This window comes from Chamaea fasciata, unplaced genomic scaffold (genome assembly GCF_029207755.1).
Source record: "Chamaea fasciata isolate MVZ Bird 193981 ecotype frontalis unplaced genomic scaffold, bChaFas1.0.hap1 SCAF_3, whole genome shotgun sequence".
Lineage (NCBI taxonomy): Eukaryota > Metazoa > Chordata > Aves > Passeriformes > Sylviidae > Chamaea > Chamaea fasciata.
The window spans coordinates 67724612-67747264 of record NW_027094088.1 but is presented as its reverse complement, the minus strand read 5'-3'; the positions used below and the strand labels follow the sequence as shown (position 1 = coordinate 67747264).

The 22653-nt window shown below is 38.6% G+C and overlaps 2 protein-coding genes across 6 annotated transcripts; one reads left to right on the top strand and one right to left on the bottom strand.

Moving 5' to 3' along the window:
* The first annotated feature begins 441 nt into the window (after positions 1 to 441).
* CCN6 (cellular communication network factor 6) lies at positions 442 to 7650 on the top strand. The gene is made up of 5 exons (XM_066179385.1): positions 442 to 504; positions 3791 to 4064; positions 4399 to 4641; positions 6776 to 6969; positions 7369 to 7650. The coding sequence occupies exons 1-5, from the start codon at positions 442 to 444 to the stop codon at positions 7648 to 7650; spliced, it is 1056 nt and encodes a 351-aa protein (XP_066035482.1).
* A 907-nt stretch (positions 7651 to 8557) lies between these two features.
* On the bottom strand, positions 8558 to 22569 carry TUBE1 (tubulin epsilon 1). 5 transcript variants are annotated; one of them, XM_066179380.1, is made up of 12 exons: positions 22513 to 22569; positions 22366 to 22439; positions 20539 to 20591; positions 18347 to 18422; positions 17694 to 17809; positions 16571 to 16692; positions 15095 to 15282; positions 14105 to 14280; positions 13195 to 13335; positions 11525 to 11665; positions 10472 to 10646; positions 8558 to 9412 (listed from the first exon to the last, which is right to left on the bottom strand). In XM_066179380.1, the coding sequence occupies exons 1-12, from the start codon at positions 22535 to 22537 to the stop codon at positions 9254 to 9256; spliced, it is 1446 nt and encodes a 481-aa protein (XP_066035477.1). In that variant the 5' UTR covers positions 22538 to 22569; the 3' UTR covers positions 8558 to 9253. The 5 variants fall into 5 exon arrangements, with proteins under 5 accessions (XP_066035477.1, XP_066035478.1, XP_066035480.1 ...); XM_066179381.1 differs by having other exon boundaries at positions 18365 to 18422; XM_066179383.1 differs by adding an exon at positions 20701 to 20752 and having other exon boundaries at positions 22366 to 22562.
* Between the last annotated feature and the right edge of the window lie 84 nt (positions 22570 to 22653).

The window sequence follows — 22653 nt, the reverse complement described above, 5'->3', positions numbered from 1 at the left end:
TTAGAAATTCTGAAGAACTCTGCTTTCTTCATCTCAAAAAATACATGTATTCGGGGCTCTGCCCTTCAGATTTCAGAAATTACTGCACTATAGATGTAAAGACAAGTTAAAAATAACACTGAATTTCCAGCAGCAAGATTTTAAGAATCAGATGTCACCCTACCTGACCTCAATTAAGTCTGGCTGAATCAGCTGGATGGGATCAAGCAGGGTGTGAAAAATCTGTATTCTAGCAGTGGGCAGAGAGAAGAAGACTAGTTGGAAATTTCAGTGTGAAGCTGGTTCAGTATGAAGAGGAGAATTTCAAGTGTGAATGCGTCTATGTGTTCATGCATGTGCTGGGGAAAGTAGGGTTGGCAAGGGAGACAGAGGAGAGCTTTGTGTTCAGTGCTTCCTCTGACACAGCTCAGCCTGTTCCCTATCTCCCAGTTTCACTTCTGAATGTGCAGGAACATGCGGTGGCTCCTTGTTCCCACCATCTTCATCATCCCTTGTACTCAACAGGTAAGTTCATTAAAAAGAAGAAAAAGATTTTCCCCTTCCTCACCTTGTCCCGGTTAAAAGTTTTTATTTGCTTTATGACGAATTAAATTTCACAGAAGTAAATTCCTCATAAAGAATAAGGAGCCATTCCCTACTCCTGAGTAAATTGAGTAAATTTCATGTGCAGCTTATTTACTGCATCAGTCAGGATTTGGTAATTTATTTTTCTCTCTGTACATTAATATGACTCGGTGGGAAGAAAAAAGTGTTAGGGAAGCTTAAATTGTCAGTGCTTTTTTTTTTTTAATATAAGCAGAAATGACTATCTGATGCAGTAAGAAAGTAAACATCTTATCCATGCTCATATTCCATATATATGTGTAAACATGTGTTTGCAAATATATGTATACATATATATACACTGCAGTCTGACTTCAGGCTAGTTTTACAAATGAGAAAGGCACCAGGGCTGTGTTATACCTTGTCTTTTATGAGACAATTTTAAGCGATAGCTTTTTTCTCAAGGTATTTGTGTCAAAGGCCAATTTCATTATTTATTTACCTAATTATGAAAATCCACTTTACACGCACACAGTGTATTTTTCCTTTACAATCAAGATGAATGCCAACAAAATTTTCAAATGGCTGTCTCCCTCCATTTTCTGCATATTTAAAGCCAGACTAAGATAACCAAACATCAGTGATAACACATTGCCTATTTTACTATTTGCTTATTTATGCCATACTGATCTTGTTCAGTCTTTAAAATGTAGGAAAACAAACAACACATGAAGGCTCCTTACACAATGGTCTCATTTTCTGATTTGCCCATAGGATCAAGAAAAGTATGCATGGGGCTTATATGGTGTGAATAGCTTTGGTATAGAAACTTGGGGAAGTACAAATTAGAAAAATATTTGACCTGTAAACTATACAAGCAAACTTTACATTTTCATTGTAACTTAACAGATATCTGAAGATTTTTTTAGTAAACTGAAGTTCTCAATAATTCCACAGTTAAAACTGTCAGATAGTTGCCTGATGGTGTTTTTCTTACTTTGTAAGAACTTTTTTGTCTCACACTTTTCAGCTGACATCTTTCCCTAAAAAAGGAGAGAAAACTCCCCTAAGTAGAAGTCTGTAGGTTTAAAGCATGTTTCAATTTGTAATACAAATTGAACATATTGGTTGAAGGACATAAGATTACTTCCGGCTGCACATACCCATTTTGAAACATGATATCTGATTCAAGCCACATAACCTCATATTGCTGGCATATGGCCAAATTCCTGATGATACTAATAATACTACTTTGCTTCTAAAGAGATAAGCAGCAAGGAAGTGTTTCCTAAAGCAACTGTATTGTCTTAAACACTGCTAAATGTATAGGAACACCTGCTTGTCTTGTTTCCAGAACAATCCTTTAAGAACCTTTATATTTCAATGCAAACATTCATCAAATTAACATTATGGTTTGTAGGAAAGGCTTTGCTGCCTTAAAAAGTATACTTGAGTTAGTTGTTTCTGTATTATTGCTGCATTTGGGTAAAAAGGATTAGAAGAAATCCTTTAACAAATGACACATTTATGAAACTATCTTCTTCATACTGCATGGAATACCACATGACATTGTTTAACATCCATTTACTATATGAATTGCTTATGTAAATTAATATCTAGCTTCAAAATCATTCAGCCAAAAGAACTTGAGAGCTACTATTTTGGAGCTTCATTAGTAGCTGCCGATTAAGATATCATAGGTATAGTTGTAAATGACCATGAAAAATGGAAATTAGGGATAGAAAAAAGGCTATTAAAAGGTCATTTACTACTGCACTCAATTAAGCCAGCTCAATTATGCTGCAAGAGCTTTCCTGGGCTATGGCATATGAAATGCTGAATTCTGCAGATACTTCCAGTTTGAAAATTTAGCAGCAAGGAACCCCAGCTGAATGACCCCTTTCCCTCAGCATCTCTGCTGGAGGTGATTTCTACACCAGTAGAGCCTAACAGTTTGGAGGAACAGACACAAACTGATAGGCTGGGCTTTGCATGCCCGGAAAAAAAAGATAGGATATATGTTTCAGGTTTTTTTCTGCAAGCTTGATGCTGATACTGGCACCTGATGAGGGGCTGGGTCTTCTTTCCCTTTTGCTCTTTGGGCAGTCAGAGCTGTGTGATGAGAATAGCTCCCAGGCCCTATTTTGTATAGTGGCCAAGTGCTGTGCATGCCCCCACTTAACCAGCCATCCATGGAGAATAACCATACCATGATCTGCATTTCTGCTGAAATCAGCAGCACGAAAAGATTTAATGCTAAGATCTAAACTGCTAAGTTTTAGTTGTAGTTTTTAAAAAATGAAGATAGACTACAGCTATCTCAAATATATCCTTTCACACTCTGCTAACTTAATCTGCCCCCACGTTTCAGAAAAATAAGCCCATCAAGAATTAATTCGGCCTTCCTTCACTTAAAAAAACAAAACAAAACAAAACAAAAAACCAAAACAAAAAACCAAAAAAAAAGCCACCCCAAAAACCCCCCCAAAAACCCACCATGAATTCTGAGACAGAATGTGTAAATCAGTAAATTCTGGCTAGGCCTTGACTTCCTACTGCTGATACAAATCTCTTTAATGAGATGTGTCTTTGCCCTGTAAGCCCTGGATTCAATGAAGGCTTAGTCATGCAAATAAATGCACTCTTAGAAAGTGACCTATTAAACTCAGTACAGCTACTCACTAGCCTCCCTTATTAGGATTAATTTTTTGCATCTAGCACAAGAGCATTTGTAAATATTACAATGTTCCTTTCCAAGCATCTACTCACACTTTGGAGCAAAAGTAACATTCAAAAGGGGTTCCGTATTTTAAAAGGGTCTTGCCATCAGAACTGGAACACAGGACTGTGGCTGGCTATAAAACAATGTGAGGAATCAAAAGCTAATTAATTTGATAGAAGGTTTCTAGGAAGGAATACTTACAATAAAACCACCATCTACTTTAAAACACTTCTTTTTTTAACTTCTGTTCGGTTTTGTTCTATAGAAGGTAAAGACCAGTGGGCTGTATTTTGTACAAGCAGTAGGCTAGGCTCACTGGTGGAACATCTCAGTGTATGAACTGCTGGAAACGGTCCTCTGCCTTCTACCTAATCCTCACTGCCTTTCTCACTTTTTGATCTTGTGAAATGAGAAATGTTGCGCATCTTCATGCAATTTGTCAGTTTTTTCCATCTTGACTTCATTTTATGCTATTCCAGCTACACGTAATATATTCAGTGCTCAAAACAGCCCACTGTGTGTAAGTTTTTTCACAGCCCACCAGAGCAGCCTGGAGATAAACTTTCAGAAACTGGAGAAGTCCAGCGCAAGGAGGTTTGCCACTGGCCGTGCCGATGCCCACCGGTGCCAGCCTGCACCCCTGGGGTCAGCCTGGTGAAGGATGGCTGTGGCTGCTGTAAGGTCTGTGCCAAGCAGGCAGGAGAGGCCTGCAATGAAGCAGAGGTCTGTGATCCCCACAAAGGGCTCTACTGCGACTACTCGGAAGACGAGCCTAGGTATGAAACAGGCGTGTGTGCATGTAAGTTGTTTCATGTTCCCTTCTTGAAATCCAAGAGGGTGGGGACCACCAGGTGAATGGCTGTGGAGGAAAACTCTGCTTGCTAAAGAATTTATCCTAATTTAGTCCTCCAGCTGCAGAATCTGAGAGTAGGGCTGGGACCGTATTTAAACTTACCAGCACTAGTGAAACCAGTTGATTGTACACAATCTGTTACAAGCCTGTTATTGGCAGACATGTTGATGTTTGATTTACAAAGCTGTGGATATCATAAAGACTGACCACATTTTAGCACTCTGTTTATCAAGACCCACGTGCTCCTCCTGTGTTAGTAACCGTTGTTCACCATTTTCAGATCTGGTAGCTGTAGGATGTGAGCTCAATGGAGTTTATTATGCCAACGGGCAGACCTTTCAGCCCAACCGCCTTTATAAGTGCCTGTGTGTCAGTGGTACAATCGGATGTACCCCTGTATTCACACCAAGATTAGCAGGAACTCCCTGCGCCAGGGTCACAGGCAGAAAGAAGCCAGGACAATCCATCTGTGGCCTGGAACAGCACAAGCAACTTCAATCAAACAACTACAGACTGATGTCAGGTGAGCCTGGCTACACTGGTAAACTTCTCTGCACATGAGTCTTTCTGTATTTAGTGTCCCTGGCTCCAGCAGCCAGGCAGGCAGTACACTGGCACTTGCCCAATTCTTGCTCAAGGCCTTTGCCACTTCCCCCTCTTACTCTCAGGTCACAGACTCATTTCTCTAAACCTAATGAATGTGAAAAGCAAAAAGGCTTTTGGCTTCTTCACCAGGGAATTGGCAAGAGCATCTTTCTGCAGAGGTTTGCCACTCATTGGATCAGCCCAATTAGGGATGCTGCTGGACAGCCATTTTGCAGCCTGGGAACTGCCCCACTTTATCCTGCTTTGTGGTGTTAGGCAGTCTTGGTTTTCACATAGATACATTAACAAGATGTAGGTCTCTTCTTTCAATAGAAAGCAGAAAATTATAAAAATTGCCTTAGTGGCTTTCCCGCATTCACAAATTTCAGGCCACTGCAAGGACAATGCTGCCCCCCAGTTTCTTCAGTCTGATCAAAAGCATTCATAAGCTTGTCCATGCAACCCTGCCAGGGTCAGTGGATATTCCCTTTAACTCCAGTCTTGCTTTGCTGCTAACACTAGGTCTCTTTTTCACTCACCTGCTTATAAAATCTGAAGTCCAGTTTGGACAGCTTCTCACATGTAAGCAGTGGTCATGCAAGTTAGCAAAAAAAAAAAAAAAAAAAAAAAATTCATCTTTACCTCAAAATTATGATACAATACCTATACCTAGCATTAAAGCCTTTTAACAGAAATAGAGTTAATGCTGCTATATAAACATGTAGTTGGTAAAGGAACTGACTTCAAGTGAAGAGAAATTTACTTTCTAGAGAACAATGCTAATTTGATTGAAGAGAGACCATAATGCACTGAAAACAATGGCAACCAAAGCATGCGAGCCTCTGAAATACATCTCAGCACAAACCAAATTAATGTATTTCAGATGTCTGGAGAACAGCATTAAGCCATTTACCTTGTAGTCCTTCAGCAGATCCAGAAGCTAAAGTCCAACCTTCAGTAACTCCTTCACTGACTGCAACATAACATCATTTATTCTGGAATTTGGATCAGCTGCACAGCACAGCCTTGAGAGCAGGCACCCAGCTGGCAAAGCACACTTTCTATTGGGCTTGGTTCAGGGACCCAATACCCTGTCCCTGTGGGAATCTTCTGAAGAAAAACACCTTGAAATTTTTTTTTTCCAAGTAAAGTCTTCCCTCTCCCATTTCCCAGTCCAGCAGAAGTATCTTGTTGATTTGTCCATGAATTCCATTATGGCTCAATGGGCTAATCTTTTTATGCTATGTATTTTGAAAAGTCCCTTTTCTGTTAGAGTGGATAGTAAGTGCTAAGTTTCATTTTACTTCTCTTGCTTTGTTTTCTGGCTTTCCACTTCAATTTGATTTATCTAATTCAGATACACAGAGATGTAACTAGGTCATACTTTAAAAAATGTACCAAGTATAAACAACCATTTAACTTCCTTTTATTTGTTGCAGATCTGTGACAGGCTTTTAAACTTGCTTCAATGAGATCTTTAAATTGCTGTCTACTTTCCAAGTAGACAGCAGTTCTGGTAATTCCAGGTAATTCTGCCCATGCTCTTACATAAATGCAGATTCCACACAGTTTTTTTGTGGAACTTTTCCACTTCAATTTTGTTTCTTTTTTTAAGTACACTCCACCTAATCCAGCCCTCAGGCTTTTTGGCATATCTGAAAGTGATTGGATAATTTTATTCCTCAATACAAAACCTAAAGTCTTATCAATATCTACAAAGACACAAATATCAATGTTCTCAGCAGCCTTTACAAACTCTGCTTGGCCTAGAATAAAATAAAAATCTGGACATTTCATAAAAATTCCACAATTAACTCTTTTCACACAACATTTCCATCACATGAAACTAGAAGGCCATATAATATATGCAATTTCATAGTCCTTGCTAGGATCTGAGTATCCAGTATCAGCAAAGTAGAACTGCAGCTCAGCTGAATTTTGTATAAATGTTATTTATGTCTCATTTTTAGGTTTACCTACAGAAGTACCTTCATGAACAGAAATCAAATTCTTATCCTTGAATTTTCAATTCATTCTTTTGGGGCTGCATAAATAAAATGTTGTTGTCTTAGCTTACAGAAGCTTACCACTAGTTTTGAAGAAAAAATGCCTCATACAGGCAACCCCCTGGACACCCTGTTCCAGGACCTGTGGCATAGGCATATCCAGCAGAGTCACCAACGACAACAGAAAATGTGAAATGAAAAAAGAAAAGAGATTATGCTTCATCCAGCCTTGTCTGACCAATATGCTGAAGAAAATAAAGGTATTTTCTAGCATAAAATTAATTCCTAATAGAAAATTAAAATATTGGAACTAATAGAAAATGGATGTATTAGCAAGTACTAATAAAACATACTTCTTTCTTTTTTACGGGTTTTAAAATAACTCTTCTATGTTTTCTACCATCGATGTTCATGTTTCAATAGAAAACTACAGATGTGCAATTTCAAACAAAAGAATGTAATGTCCTGAAATATAAGTGCTGCTAATGATGTCCTGATGCACAGTCACACTGAAAATATTTTCTATTTGTTGACTGACAAAGGGAAAATCAGGCAGCTTTCAGATTGAGTAACTTTCAAAATATTTCTAAGTAAATGCTGCAATTTTTTTACACGATCTGCTTTTAATGTTCAGGGTTTTCTTTGTTTTAATATTAAAGATTCCAAAGGGAAAAACATGTCAACCAACTTTCCAGCTTCCAACAGCAGAGAAGCTAGTTTTTTCTGGATGCTCAACTACTCAAAGATACAAACTAACTTTCTGTGGAGTGTGCTTGGACAAGAGGTGCTGCATTCCTAATAAGTCCAAAATGATCACTGTGCAGTTTGAGTGTCCCAACGAAGGCTTCTTCAGGTGGAAGATGATGTGGATAACATCGTGTGTGTGTCAGAGGCTTTGCAGTGCTTCAGGAGATTTATTTTCCCAACTCAAACTCCTATGACAAATTACACCACTGACTATAACACACGGACAGCACATTCACACCCTGAAGAGTCAGCATAATCACCTGCCACAGCACTGTTTATAATGAAATTACACATGTCAATATTCACTCATTTATTAAATAGCATCTGTAAATGTAACTTTTTACATGGGGAGACACATCCTTCTCAAGAATGTATCTAACACCAGCAGTGCTCAAACAAGAACTTTTAGTAACTGAGGCACAGCAAGAGTGCTTCATACCCCGCTGTAAACAAGTTTTTGCCCACAAAGACAAATAGATGCTCTAACCTAAAATTGACCTGTAATACTTCATCTATCATTCTGCATTCTTAAATTAACCTTTTCTGCTATACATCTGCAATAGTAAAAGACACCAATGCTGTTTTGAAACAGAAGCCGTCAACTTTAAACTCAGATTGCTTTTTGCAAGAGATAGTCTTTCCCCAGTGTTGTGGATATAAACACTGGATGTGCAAAGGAACAAGTGGACAACTGCAGACAATAGATGCAAGGCTTAAGAAAACTGCTATTTTTAGAACATTCTCTGAAAAAATGCTCTCAACAGATATTATCACAATACTTCATTGAATACTTTTGGGCTTACACATTCATAACTGTGCTTACTTACAAATCCACTCCAACTGTGCTAGAAGGACTTCAAATTTCAAGAAATCATTGTATCAATCCATTCTGATCTGTAACAGTTCACTGGCAAGCAACTGGAAATAGCTGTACATTCTATTTTGTAAAAGTTCTTACTGTAATATAAAAAGCTGCTTACCCTGATAACTATAAATATTAAAATATCTATTTTATTTGCATTCTTTCAAGGCTGTAAGCGTTTTTCTCCAAATGGGCATTATAACTTCATCATAAGTTTCGCTCAGAGGTATTCTGTATTATCTCATTATCCAGTGCAACTCAGCATTCATGAATATGAATTATTAAAACATTAATATTCCAAGTATAGTACTTGAAACAAAATTTATTTTTTGGAATTTTCTCTTATTGCCAATTTTGGTATCAACTGAGAATGCTCTAATATACCAAGTACAACACAGAAGCAGAAATACTAAAATGAGGAACATAGCTTAAAGCATTCTGAAATGTCTACTGCAAAGTGTAAGAAAGCAGTTCCATTAGAGACTTGCTTTCATCTTTGAGAAGACTATATGGGCTTTTCTTCTCTTCGAAGTCGCTTGTTAAAAACAAAATCTAGCAATGGTGGTCCTTCTTCAAAGCAAGACCTACCTTTAGTTTACTGTAAGCTGAAAGTCTGAGAAAAGAATTACATTTCTGGCTGCTACATACAACCTCTCCTTTTCTTCATGGCATATGGTGTGTCAATTTACTCCACAGTTAGGATTACCATCCTTACTGATACCAGCCACAATTAGGTGCCTTCAAATCTTTCTTACAGGCATGGCTCACCACTTACAGACAACTCTTGATGTAAGGAAGTGGTTGGGCTGATTCCACTTTGGAATTACAACAGCCAGGCATGCTGCAAGTTGTTCTGGTTAACTGAAGTGGCTGGATGCTTACAGAAAGTGCTTTTTTTGTTGCTATTGTTGTTTCTAAAATCAGATCTTCCTTTTTTAAACAGCTATCTTCAGTCTTGAAGGATCTATTCCAGGTCCACCTTTAGTAGCATCCAGTTCATTGTACTCTTCTATTAGGTCAGACAAAGAGGATATAGCTTCTGAAAAACAGCTTTGCTCCATCCCATCTATTTGCAGATAATGGTGAAGGTGAGCCTAAGAGAAAAAAACCCAAAACATTCAGTGTTATCCTTTTCTTGGCATTTGATTGCTTTGGCTCAGTAAATACCACTTAGCCTGTACTGAAGGGGGGAGTGCAAGCACTGTCAAAACAGCACTTAGAGACTTATATCATGACATCCCTTGTTTAAACACTTGGCAACTTTGGTAACAATCCCCTAGCGAATCACAGTGGCTACTACTGATTTCTTAAACACCTGTCTTTTCCTATTGTCTTCTTGGATACACCCGAGCTGCTGTGGATGGGATTTACATGGCAGGGTTTGGGCAGCAGGGCTGCAGGGGTGGCTTTTGTGAGAAGATAACAGGAGTTGCCCCCATGCTGAACAGAACCATCCCAGCCAGCTCCAGTATGGGCCTGCCACTGGCCACAGCTAAGCCCATTACTGATGCTGGTAATGCCTCTGTGACAGCGTATTTATCGAGGGGTAAAAATGCTGCACAACAGCTGTGAGAGAGAAGACTCAAGACAGTGTGAGAGAAACAGCCCTGCAGACACTAAGATCAGCCAAGAAGGAACAGAAGTGGAATTCTGAGGCTGGGAGGAAGGCAGTGGAGTGGGGGTGAAGGTGTTTTCAGTTTTGTTTTTATTTCTTGCCATCTTACTCTGCTATTATTGGCAATAAATTAAATTAATTTTTCAAGTGCCAAGTCTGTTTAGCCCATGACAATAACTGGTGGGTGTTCTCCCTGTCTTTATCTTGACCCACAAGTTTTTCATTGTACTTTTCTCCTGTCCTGCTGAGGAAGCAAAGTGAGAGAAAGCTTTGGTGGACTTCAAGTTTTAAATTAGATATTAGGAAGAAATTCTTTACTGTGCACTTGAACAGGTTGCCCAGAGAACCTGTGGATGCTCCACCCCCTGGAAAGTGTTCTTGGCCATGTTGGATGGGGCTTTGAGTCACCTGGTCATACAAATAAAACCCTTGGGCTGTTAATTATAAACAGCCCCTTCGTGACACCAAGATCTGTGTTTCAATAGTGCAAGATGCTAATGATTAGTGACTATGGATGTTATAATGATGAGAGTTGCACCTTTTTCTTGTAGAGCTTCATAAATCTGTCTTTGAGCCCAATGAAAGTTGGTTTTACACAGGTGTTGTTTGCTAAAGCTAGAAGGGAATGAGAATGGCCCACAGGAGGTACTGAACACAAACCAGTTTTCCAGCCCTCTTGATTCCAGGAGACAAAGTGCAGAGAAGGCTTCAACCTGTGATATAAAAATTTAGTTATCTAAGGAATATAAAGAACACAAAGGCTAACTACTAACAGTTTCCGCTAACAGTCCGAAAAGGTAAACATTTAAGCACTCAGGATTAAGGAGGACAGTTATAACTATCACTGCGAATAAGACATTTTAGACTTCAGGCTAAACCACTGCGTTTCTATGCTAAATTTAAATTGCAAACATCAATTGTGTTTTGTTAATTTAATGCATCAGGATTTGGAAAGTAAAGTTACAAGTACCTGTTTCTATAAAAGGGACTGGAAGCACTCTGAGATTTACTAAACGGGCAGATTAATACTGTGTGGGGGCAATCAGTCTACCTGTAGTTTTGAAATAAGTAAAATACTTTAGACTCCCAGAAATTTTCCCCATGCTTGCCTGCCTATGAATTCCATTTTGTCTGCCTTTCCTGTTACATCTACGTAGCTCAATAGTGTTCAAGGTAGAAAATAGGTGCTAACAACACAGTTGTTAAAATAAAGATGGTTTCCTACCTACATGAAAGTAACCATGGAAAGGGAAGGGCCTTCTGTTCAGCAAAAACAAGCTTCTACTACAGAACTCATTACTCCAACATCCTTTGCTATTGGGAGACTCCTGGAAGGCTGGGCTTTGCTTCTTTTGCAATTTGGAGAAAGACAGGAGTAGCACCTCCTTTTATCTGGAAATCTAGCAATAATATGACTTATTTTCGCTCATTACATGAGTTAATTATGTTTTCTTCCCTTCTAAAATTAAGAAAAGGAGGTTGGAGTAAACTGATTTGGTATTGAACTGTTCAAATGAAAAGTTGGAATGCTCTGGACAAATGACAGTTCCTGTACAAATCCCATGACTGCTGTGTGTGGTGTATCACAAACCTTTCAATATTTCTGCGCAGGTCTGAAACCTGCACATTTCCTCGAACAAGAAGGGCACAGGCGAGGTAGAGGCTGTGCTTTGGATCTGCTTGGATGAGTTGATGATCTCGGCTAAAGGCATCTGAGAACATCTGATCCAACCTGGGTGAAAAGAAAACAGTTCTCTTACTAAAAAACCTTCTCTTACTAAAGTAGGATACAAAAGTTCTTCAGAATGTCCACCTTCAAAGTTTAAAAGTTTATAAAATTCAGGATAAAGGTACATTTACCAGGACCATAAATCATAGGAAAGATTCAAATCTTTATATGTACATACGTTGGCATTAGAAGTTTCTAAAAACACACTGGATCCATTTTTTCCTCACCCTCAAGTTACAAGCCACTGTTGAGTCAGAGAAGTTGCCTTTATAAAGGCAATTTGAGGCCAATGGTTACAAAGTCTTAAAATTATGTAAAAGGATTTAACTACTTGGGGTTCTGGTTATGTGGCAATTTGAGTGGACAATCTCACTGGGAAGGATCTGATAAGGAATATCAAAGTGCTGTTGACCCCTACAGAACTGATTATCTGCCTGTTACACTTCATTATTTAAAAGGATCAATGAGTCATAGAACTGTATTAATTTTGATTAATGATTTGGGAAAAATCAGGCTATACATACTTGTCTAATCTACTTATTCTAATTTTATTACACATGACTGCTTTAAAAGATGACACTGCAGATTATATAATATTTCTCTCTTCACTTCCTTAACCAAATTTCACTGTACTGTGGGATACCAAAGATGGTATTTTGTGGACCCACAACATCTAAGCTATTCTTTCCCTCTGTTCCAAATGCTGTATATTTATAACCTTTATTTCTTTTTCCTTATATCACCTCTGCCACAATCTCCCTATGACAAAAAAATAAAGGAGACAAAAATATTACTGTTTCCACTTCATTCTGAAACATCTTTGACTGACCATCTCCTCATAGTCTGCTACCTTTCCCCCAGCCCTGCACTGTCTCTTCAAGGTATGTTTTCAACAGATCCGACTGTCACAACTTGCTATTGGAAAATAAGTGTGGTCTGCCCTCTTCTCCACTTTGCATACTTCCATCACTTACCCTTAGCTGTCTCTATCACTATTTGGGCCTCTTGCTGACTGAACATAATCCACCAAACCCAGTAAAATCTATTTTAACTGGTAATTTTTCTGCTATGTCAGAGGGATAAGTATCTCACAAAATTTGACACGTCAGCTTATCATTACAGTAAGATGTTAAATAGGCTCACTGCACACAGTGCATCTCCAGACTGAAGTAAGATGCTGTTATTTCTCCAAAAAACCTAGTTAATCCCTTGTTTGTCTTAAGTATTTTGTCAGCCAAGTGCAAACTGTTACTCAAAAGAACTTGTGGTGTGGGTTCTAAGTAATACATTTTCCCAATAGAAACATTTCCAGCAGAGATTAAAAGGATGTCAAGTTTACTGGCTCAACCATCACAGAGAAGGGACAACAGATGTTCCATAAATCAGCAGGATGAATTTGAAAATGTGGCAGACATACAAGTTTCAGAACTTCCACCCTTAGTTTTGCTACAGAATGGAATTTTTAAATGAAAACTATGGAAAAATCAGAAATTAAGCTTAAACGCGAAACTCCAGTAATATTTTTTTCTTACCTTCTAGAAGGAACATTAACATCTGCCAGTGTATACAGAGGAGTCAAGCTTGAAACCAAATAATGAAGTCGAGGAAATGGAACCAAATTCATGCTGATTTCATTAAGATCCATGTTTAGGGAACCTTCAAATCTAGCAGAGCTGAAAAATTAACAAACTGTTATGAAATTGCTACAAACTAAGTAAATCACTTCTATGAGGTAAACTTCCATGAAATCTATTTTTCAGCTGTTCTGTACAATAAAACTGTAAAACAACACAGCATTCAAGCAAGTGTTCAAGTATAATTACAAAACTTTAACATCTGGCAGTAACAGTGCTATGTCATATTTACTTAAACTTCCCATTAAAGAACAATAAGTTACCAAGAATGATTCCTTGTTTCCCAATTGTAGTCTTTATCACTGATTTATTATCATTAATAATGCTTAATACTGGTTAATACCAGCTGGCATTAATACCAGTTTTACTAAACAGGCTATAATAAAACACATGCGACTTCACATTCCTGACAAGCTGTTTAAAAGAAAAACAGGCCAATACTCCAGAAGTATATTTCTTGCAGCAATAGACAGTTTATGAGCAAAAATGATCTGACAATATTTATAAAATAATGCAACTGGCCTAGAAAGGCAAACCTCTGTGGGCTCCATTAGGCACTAGTGGAAGACAATATCCTTCTGCCTATAAACATACTTCAGTTTTAAGACTATCATGGCTAAAGCAACACCACTACAATCTGAATACTTCCAAATACTTTAGCATTTAGTAACCAAGTCTTAAAAAGAGAAGACTCATATCTAATGAAAACCAATTAATATTACCCAAGTTGATGCAGGCCTGCATATTTACAGCACACACCACCTCCAGAAATCCTATTTTCTTACAGAGGAATAACTTGTTTCTTTACCTTGTCAGGTTCAGCAGCAAGTTGGCTACGATGTTATTCATTGCATCAAATGGCTTCTCTTGAAGTGTTTTGGCACTGCCTGCACTTGATGTTACCAAGCTGTTTTGCTTCACAGTTGATCCTAACTTCCCAGAATTGATCATCTGATGGATTTTATTAACTATCTCAAACAGAGACTTAGAGAGAGAGAGGAAAAAAAAGCCCAGAAGTAGTCTTGAGTACAGAACTTTGAAATTCAGTACTGCACTTTTCCATTTCTAATAATCTTGAAAGCTCAGACATTATACTGTTACCTTAAACACTATACCTTTGATACATCTAAAGTCAACTTTTGACGAATTCCAGTTGACTGAAGTGTTTCTAAAAGTCTGTGCCTTACATATCACAAATACATGCTCAGCTTGAGTCAGAAGTTTGAATTTTATTCAACTATTCAAAATCCTTATGAAAATTTAAAATGCAGTTTTAGAAGATAACCTGTGAAGCAAAAAATACAGTCTCCAACTAAATTTCAATTTCTCTTGCTTTTTTTCATAAGCAAATAGCAAGAGAGTCACTGAAGGTAGATTCAAATGAGTCTAGCACTCTGCAAAGTCAGGTGTATCTATGATTCCCATATCACTAATCAGCACGGTTCAGTTTCTTGGAATCTGGAGACATCAGAGGTCCTTGCAAGATCCTACTAACACTATGCACAAATTGATTGCTAAGAGAATAGAAGACACTATCTCAGTTAATAGAAGCTTTTTTACTGTTTATCTTGAAATAGACATAAAAGAATTCACTCTACCTTACTTTGAAGGAGAAGAGCAACTTTTTAGTGATACCCATGTTCATTTCAAAAGCTTGCAAGTGACTCAGAAATTCAATTAGTACTTTAAAAAGTGAAACTATGCTTTTGGAGATTTAGTATGCAAATCAGTACTGAAAAGGAAGAGACACTTCCACCGTCTAATAAAAAAAATTACAAAATAGAATATTGTTTCTTACTTCATTCTCTATTGGTAGTACACAGTCTGCATGTTCATTAAGCTCCTTCATAGCCAGAACACTGTTATATGGAGACGTAATAACGTCATCTTCACCAGAGGGATAAACTGAAGTAACAAATCTATATACTTCTGGGAATTCCTCCTCAAGCAAATTTAGTACAAAAGTTCCAAGACCAGATCCCGTCCCTAATTATGAATGAAGACAGAATGAGACAAGACAGGTTCCCACATTATCTTAGGCTCTAAGACTCATGTAGGAGACATACAACTTTTCAATTACATGTTAATAAATATTTTCTGAAGCATTTGGTTGACAGTAGAGGCTACTCAAATGTAATTAAGGCAGGAAGGTTTTTCCCAGACAGGAAAATAATGAAATAATAAAATTATTTCCCATAGTATGTCAGTTACGATTAAGTATACATTCTCAAAAATTTCTGTAAACCATAAAGTCCTATAATGTAACAAACATTTTTCTGACCGAGTATTTCTACTTCTTATTTTCAATTCTTTAATTTGAATTATGAAACACAACATTTGCTTAAAAGCATTGAACTGCTCCAAACAATACTATTTTCCTTTTAGGGTTTCTTTATGAAATTCTCTCATTCTTCAGTGAAAACTGAGCTGCACACAGGCTTTTTTCCTCATTAACACTAAGCACACAGCCCTGAGTTCAAAACAGAGAACTGAACTGTGGTCTTTTTCTGAATATTCAGCTACATTCTCAGTGGCAGACAACTTAATCTATGAGCAAAACAGTAGTTTTCACAATAACAGAAACAGTAACTGCAGGGTCTCTGAAATTAAGCAAATGGCCATAAAAAAAGGCCTTTGACAAAATCCTTGCTTCACATTTAGAGTTATTTTCTGTGTCTTTTTCCACATTATAACCAGCTGTAATACATGCTACTCTCAGGTTTCTGGGGTAGGAAGGCTTAATGGCAATGCAATAATGACAAAATTGTCACTTGCAAAGGATTCTCCCTTTTGGCTTATTAACAAAGTAACTAGTTTGGATTCAAGAGAACTATGCGGAAGGAAAACAGAAAAACAAAGTTTTTCTACAGTTAAGCAACATTAGAAGGCTCCTTCAAAGCCTTTTAGAAAACTCTTTCCCCACAGTTAAAACCAACTTGATTATGACAATGCTGTCTGTGTTCAGAGGCCACCAACCCTTCCTCTGATCAGTAATACCTCGGTGTTTGTCTTTGGTACCTGTCTTGAACTACTCACTGCCTCATCTTTATAATTTCAGCTGCATTTTTGTTTTGGGTAGCACATTAAATCTGCTCAGCGCTCTTACAAAACAAGCGATAACTACAGGTCCACTTAATTGTACTATGTTAATTTTTTTAAATCTGCATTCTGAATGATGTAGATTTTTATAGTGATTTTCTTTTCAAGATCCATGTATTTTCTTTTTTTCATCTGTGGCTACTGCAATCATACTTCCCATAAAAAGATTACTTACCACCTCCCATGGAATGAATTATAAAGAAACACTGTAGACAGTCACAATGTTCAGCAGTTTTTCTCAGCTTTTCCACTATGTTTTCCCGGTACTGACAGCCATATACCTTATGACCTACAGCCCTGAGGATACGAAAAGTACTTTAAAACCCCTCCCAAAAATCAAACTTGAAATTTTTTATTTTAACTCCTGCGACATTTTAGAGTTCAGAGTCCAAAGCTGGGTATAACACCTCATCTCTGAGAGTTTCTAAGTTGTGACTACATATGAGCATAGGGAGCCAGGACACGGTTTTATCTCGGAGGATGCAAACAGCTGAGTTCACAATTTTGGAGTATGCACCTAATATTCTGTACTGAAAAGGAAACAAACTCCCACACTGGATGATTCAATTGTAGTAATGAAAGCTACATAGTCCTTAACAATAAAGATATCCCTATGTAATAAGTGTACTGAGTACTATGCAAGTCAGTTGCTACTAGTAACAAAAAGCCCCCAAACAGCTCATTTTCAACACACTTGTCTGCTAGATGGTAAAACTGGTAGATGGTAAAGACTGTTTTACTCCCCATATTGCACTCTCATTTGGTACATTTGCTGGTGATTTGTTTTCCAGTCTGTAGTGTGCTGAATATTATTAGAGCACCTTAAGGTCTCCGTGAAAATTTGGAATTCATTATGTTAATCAATCTTTTTCTGAAATTCTCTTTCGGTAATGTAGTTTATATGCACAAAGCCAGACTCTGTGGTGCTTAGAAATCAGAAGTACATTTGTTCATATATCTCATTTCCACAGTAGCTGCACAGTCTCAAACTAGATTATGGCTTTGACTAAGCAATGAAAGCAGCTGAATGCCAAAGAAACAAAAATAAAAAGCATGTTCTTTTGTAAAGAAAATCAAAAAAGAAGGAGAAAAAAAGAGACAAAATGATATATCAGCAGAATTATTCTTCTGTAAGAGCCTTTTCAAAGCCCTCCTCCAGGCAACAGTGATTCCAAGTTTGCTGGTAAAATGCTGCAGCTCTCCAGGTGCAGAACAACGCAGAGAGCTATGGTTATCATTTCCCCTTTCAAATGCCATCTAATTAGTTGCAAAGAAATGTGTTCTAAAGAGGTTCTCACCAGTTGTTTCCTGAACCAGAAACATCTGTGATAAGCTGCTTGCTATCAAACACATCCCTCAATGGTCCTTGTAGAATTTCATTTACCACGCCCTCCTCCATGTCAATCAACAGTGCCTTTGAGAATGGAAAGAATTTAAATTCAGTCAGTAAGCAAACCACCCTTGAAATAATCACACAACGAAATATGAAATTATTTAAAATACAAAAGGAATTCTGTTTCTACTCTGCTCCAGAGAACCTTTTTCCCCACAAGCTGTTAACTAGGACATCAACTAGACTCAACTTAGCTGATTTGCTAGAAATTGTTTGATAAAGCTGCATTTAATTTTGTTAAAATTTTATAATGTTTTGCCCCACTACTTAGGAACAAAAAAAAAAAAAAAAATTTTTATGTTTCAAGTTTCCTTGCTTCTTAATCATTTGAAGTGGCTCAAAGACCCAATCCTTAGTTAATAATACCTGCAATCATTTTATTAAAATTCCAATATAAATTACTCAACAAGACTGGCAAAAATTGTATTACTGCATTAATAAAAGTTAATATTAGAAATTTTACTATTCAAAGTGGTATTTAAACCTGTATGTAATTTTAAGAACTTCAAGAGAATTCTCACACAGTTGGACATAAATATTCAATGTAAAAAGAGTGACCTTTATAGACTGCCTTACTCGTGCTTTTAAAGAGCAGATTTTTCCTTTGTAAATATCAGGACCATTATAACCACTTCTGGAAAAAAAATAGAACAGAAAAATCTAAGATCAGATTCGTAGCATAAAATATATACTACAATAAAATTTTATCACTGATATTTTGTGTTTGGAGGACTATGACAACGGAAACCAACAGAAACACCCTGAACATGATGCCAAGACCTCATAATTCCTGAAAGTAATACAATTACAGGACATCATCTCAATCAGAATTATCCTAAACATTACTTCAAGAAGCTGAAAGAAAAGCATAAAAGTTTACTCTCAGATACAGCCTATGCTTGTAGCAATTCTACAAGCATTGCCAAAACTGGAAAGAATTATCTTTTATCAGGATGTTATATGTGCATCCACATCAAACAATGAGAAAAAGTTCCCCATGAGCTTTTCAGTGGGGGTAGTGCAACACTGTGCTTGTGCTTGAGGTGTGAAAGCTCTGTAACTGCACCAGCACAGCCCTGTGCTTGACTTATTCTGTTTATTACGATTTACCAGAAATCCTGCTGGGCTGACACAGCTAAATCTTTCTTCTTTCCCAGGACTGGTTGCATTGAGCCTACATAGCACACTATATATTATGTAACAATCACATCTTTTCCCACTCAAATAATGAGATACTATGGTCTGGCCAAACTATATTCAGCACAAGGGAAAAGAAAATGCAGGGATACTGGAAGACTGATCTTATTTTCTCTACCATTATTCACCTAATTTGGGAGCTGCCCAAGCCTAAATTTAAAGTATGTCTTAGACCATCCTACATTCAACTACCATTATATGTACAAAACATCAGCTAAAATTCACTACATCACTAATGTTTTGAGCCCACCGAGTCCCATCAGGAACAAGGGTAAACGAGTACAGGGCTGCACTGGATTACTCAATACTTTTCCAACTTCTCACTCAAAGATGATTTCTAGACACTTCTCATTAGGTGAACAGCTCACAGCAGCCTCCAATACTCATGTGATTCCTCTAGCCTACACAACATCTGCAGGTGTACACTATAGCTCCAGGAAATCCACCTAGGGAATTTCTCTTCAGAGAATAACAAAATTCAAAGAGGAAATAAAACCAAGCCCAAACCAACATTTCTTTTTCTTACTGTTGGTTTTGTGGTCTTTCATGCCAGATCATTCCTTCAATCACTTGGATTCAATTGCTGAAAAAAATTCTCAACATTCCTATAACCATGGGATGGCTTAGGTTGGAAGGGACCTTAAAAGATCATCCAGTTCCAATCACTCTGCCATGGGCAGGGATACCTTCCACTAGACCTGGTTTCTCTGAAATAAAAGAGATGTTTCTATTGCAGCTAACCTGGCAATTACAAATTTGGTGGTTTCATCTGGTGTGTACAGAAATAGATATTTGTTATGATCAAATTTTCTTGATAAAAAAAAAAGTATTCTTGGAAATACCCATATGGAATGACAATAATAAACTTTAATACATCTGCAATGTTCTTTCAAAGAGGTAAAATTTGAGACAAAGCAATTTGGATTTCAGTCCTGTTCTAGTAAAAATCACATTGCTGTACTGCAACCTTTTCATATAATGGAAGGAAACAGAGATTGATGAGTTTTTTTTATTAATTAAAACGCAACAGGCTATCCCAAGTACACATTTTCTTCTTGCAAACTCCAAGGATTTTTGTAACTGGATAGATAAGAGATGACTGAATGGTTTTAAGGTATGAATTGGTTGACTTATAAAAAAACAATTATAGACAGTACTCTGGGTAACAAAATAGTCAGATAAACAAGACTTAATATTTTTTCTGTTTTTTCTGACAATCTTATTTACAATTCCTCTTACAACTCTTCAAGAAATGTGGCACAGTTGGTATTCAGAGGGCATACAACCTGATCGTTATCTGCAGAGGCAAAAGCTATCAGATCCTGACTGTCCACGTTTGGCACAAAAGGAAAACAAACCCACACACTTTCAACACATTTAACTACTGAAGTACATATAGATAAAATGGAAATTTGAGGAGAATACAAAAAAGTAAAATCTTTTTCTAGCACAAGCTAAATATGACTTAAAGAAAACTATAACTTAGGTTAAAAGAAGATACTACAAGTACTGATCTACCACGAAAACTCATGAACTGCTTGATAAAAACTTACCTTGTATCTACGTTCCTAAAGAAACTGCTTAAGGCTTCATCATAAATTCCCTTCTAAAAGGAAATAACACAAAATTATGTGCAATGTCAAAAATTCTCAGTGCTTTTTCATGGACTAATTTAAGTTGGAAGGGATCTCTGAAGGACACCTGTCAAATCTCACCACTTGAAACCAAGTGAACATCTCTGTTGAATCCAGCCAGTTGTAGTCAGCTCTAAAAAGAACATTTCATTGAAGCATCAGCTTGTTATTAAAAACTGAGAGGAGAATGTAACTAGGAAATTAATTTTTCAGCACAAGATTAAGCAACTGTAATAGTTTGCTGAAGATCCCAATGCAATTATTAAACTGAAGAGCTGCTCTTCAGCTGACTCAGTTCATCACTGATACAACTCCCAGTTCATCATGGGCTCCATGCCTGTGATACCAACGCCCACAGAGATCTGCAAAAAGGACAGCACAATCACATGGATTTTTGAACTCCCTGCCAAGGGATGACATGGCAATTACTTACCCCAACATAAAGCTAAAGAGATCTGACTAGCTTAAATACCGTAAGTGCTTTATAGTCACAGCAAGGAAAGCGTGTTTTTGTTCAGGGTACTCAGCACAATCCTATGCCCTCCTCATGTTGCTATTTTGGTCAGTAAAACTGTACAGCAAGTCATGGCATGAGCTAATGGGGAAAACAATGGTGGGCTTTGGGGGTGTCCTCTTTTGCTTTACTGCCAGCAGCAAAGTACCAGAACTGAACAGCCCTTACCGTGTTAACTGCCTCAGACCTGCTAATGCCTGGCTGCAGGGAGACACTGAGCTTTTCAGGGTGGAAATGCTGGAGAAAGCTGACCAAAATTAGTGATCACAGAATATTCCAAGTTGGAAGGGACACATAAGGAACATAAGAATCTAACTCTTAGCCTTTCAAAGGACACCCCAAGAGTCACACCATGTGCTTGAGAGTGTTGTCCAAAAGCTTCTTGAGCTCTGACAGGCTTGGTGCTGGGGAGTCTGCTCCAGTGCCCAACCACCCTCTGGATGAAGAACCTTTTTCTAATACATAACTTAAATGTTCCCTGACACAACTTCAGGCCACTCATTCAGGCCCTGTCACTGGTCACGACAGAGAAGACATCAGTGTCTGCCCTCCTCTTCCCTCATGAGAACGTGCCAGACTGCAAATGAGACCCCTCAGTCTCTTCTGCAGGCTGAACAGACCAAGTGACCTCAGCTGCTCCTCATATGGCTTCACCTCAAGACCCTTCACTATCCTCATGGCCCGTCTTTGGACGTTCTCTAACAGCTTAATGTGGTTTTTTATAATGTGGCACCCAAACTGCCCCCGGCACTCGAGGTGAGGCTGCCTCAGTGCAGAGCAGAGTGGACAATCCCCCCCTTGCCCGGCTGGCCATGCTGTGCCTGATGTCCCCCAGGACACGCTTGGCCATCCTGGCTGCCAGGGCACTGCTGGCTCATGTTCAACTTGCACCGACCAGGACCCCCAGGTCCCTTTCCATGGCGCTGCTTTCCAGCACCTCATACCCCAGACCGTCCGTACGTCCAGCGTGGTCCCATCCCAGGTGCAGGATGCGCCAATCCCCGTTAAACGTCACACGGCTTGTGACTGCCCGCCCTCTGATTTAACAAGGTCTCCTGAGAGTTAACCTTACGTTTTGTTTTCATTAGTTAAACGGCACAGGAAGCTGGGGGCGGTTGTGCTCACAGTGAAGCGCCCTTGGTTTACCAAACAAACACAGCGCTCTGCAGTCACAGCGACGAGCGGCAGCGAGGGCGGCTCGCCCCGAGCCGGCGGGACAGCGGCGCCCTTACCTTGTTGACTGCGGCGTGTTCCCGCAGCGCCAGGTCCCAGAAACGGCATCCCACCTGGTTCCCGCACTGTCCCACTGCAAAGGGGAGAGACACGGCTCAGGCACGGAGAGAGGGCAGCGGGAGCTCTGGGCGCCACGACCCCCTTACCCTGCACCACCACCGACTGGGTCATGGCAGAACCGGCGACGCAGTCCCGCTTTCGAAGTCGGCGGCCGGAAGCCGCGCCCCCCGAGTTCCTGCGGTGGAACGTCCCGACCGTTGCCTCAGCTGCGGGCCCTCGCCGCCTGC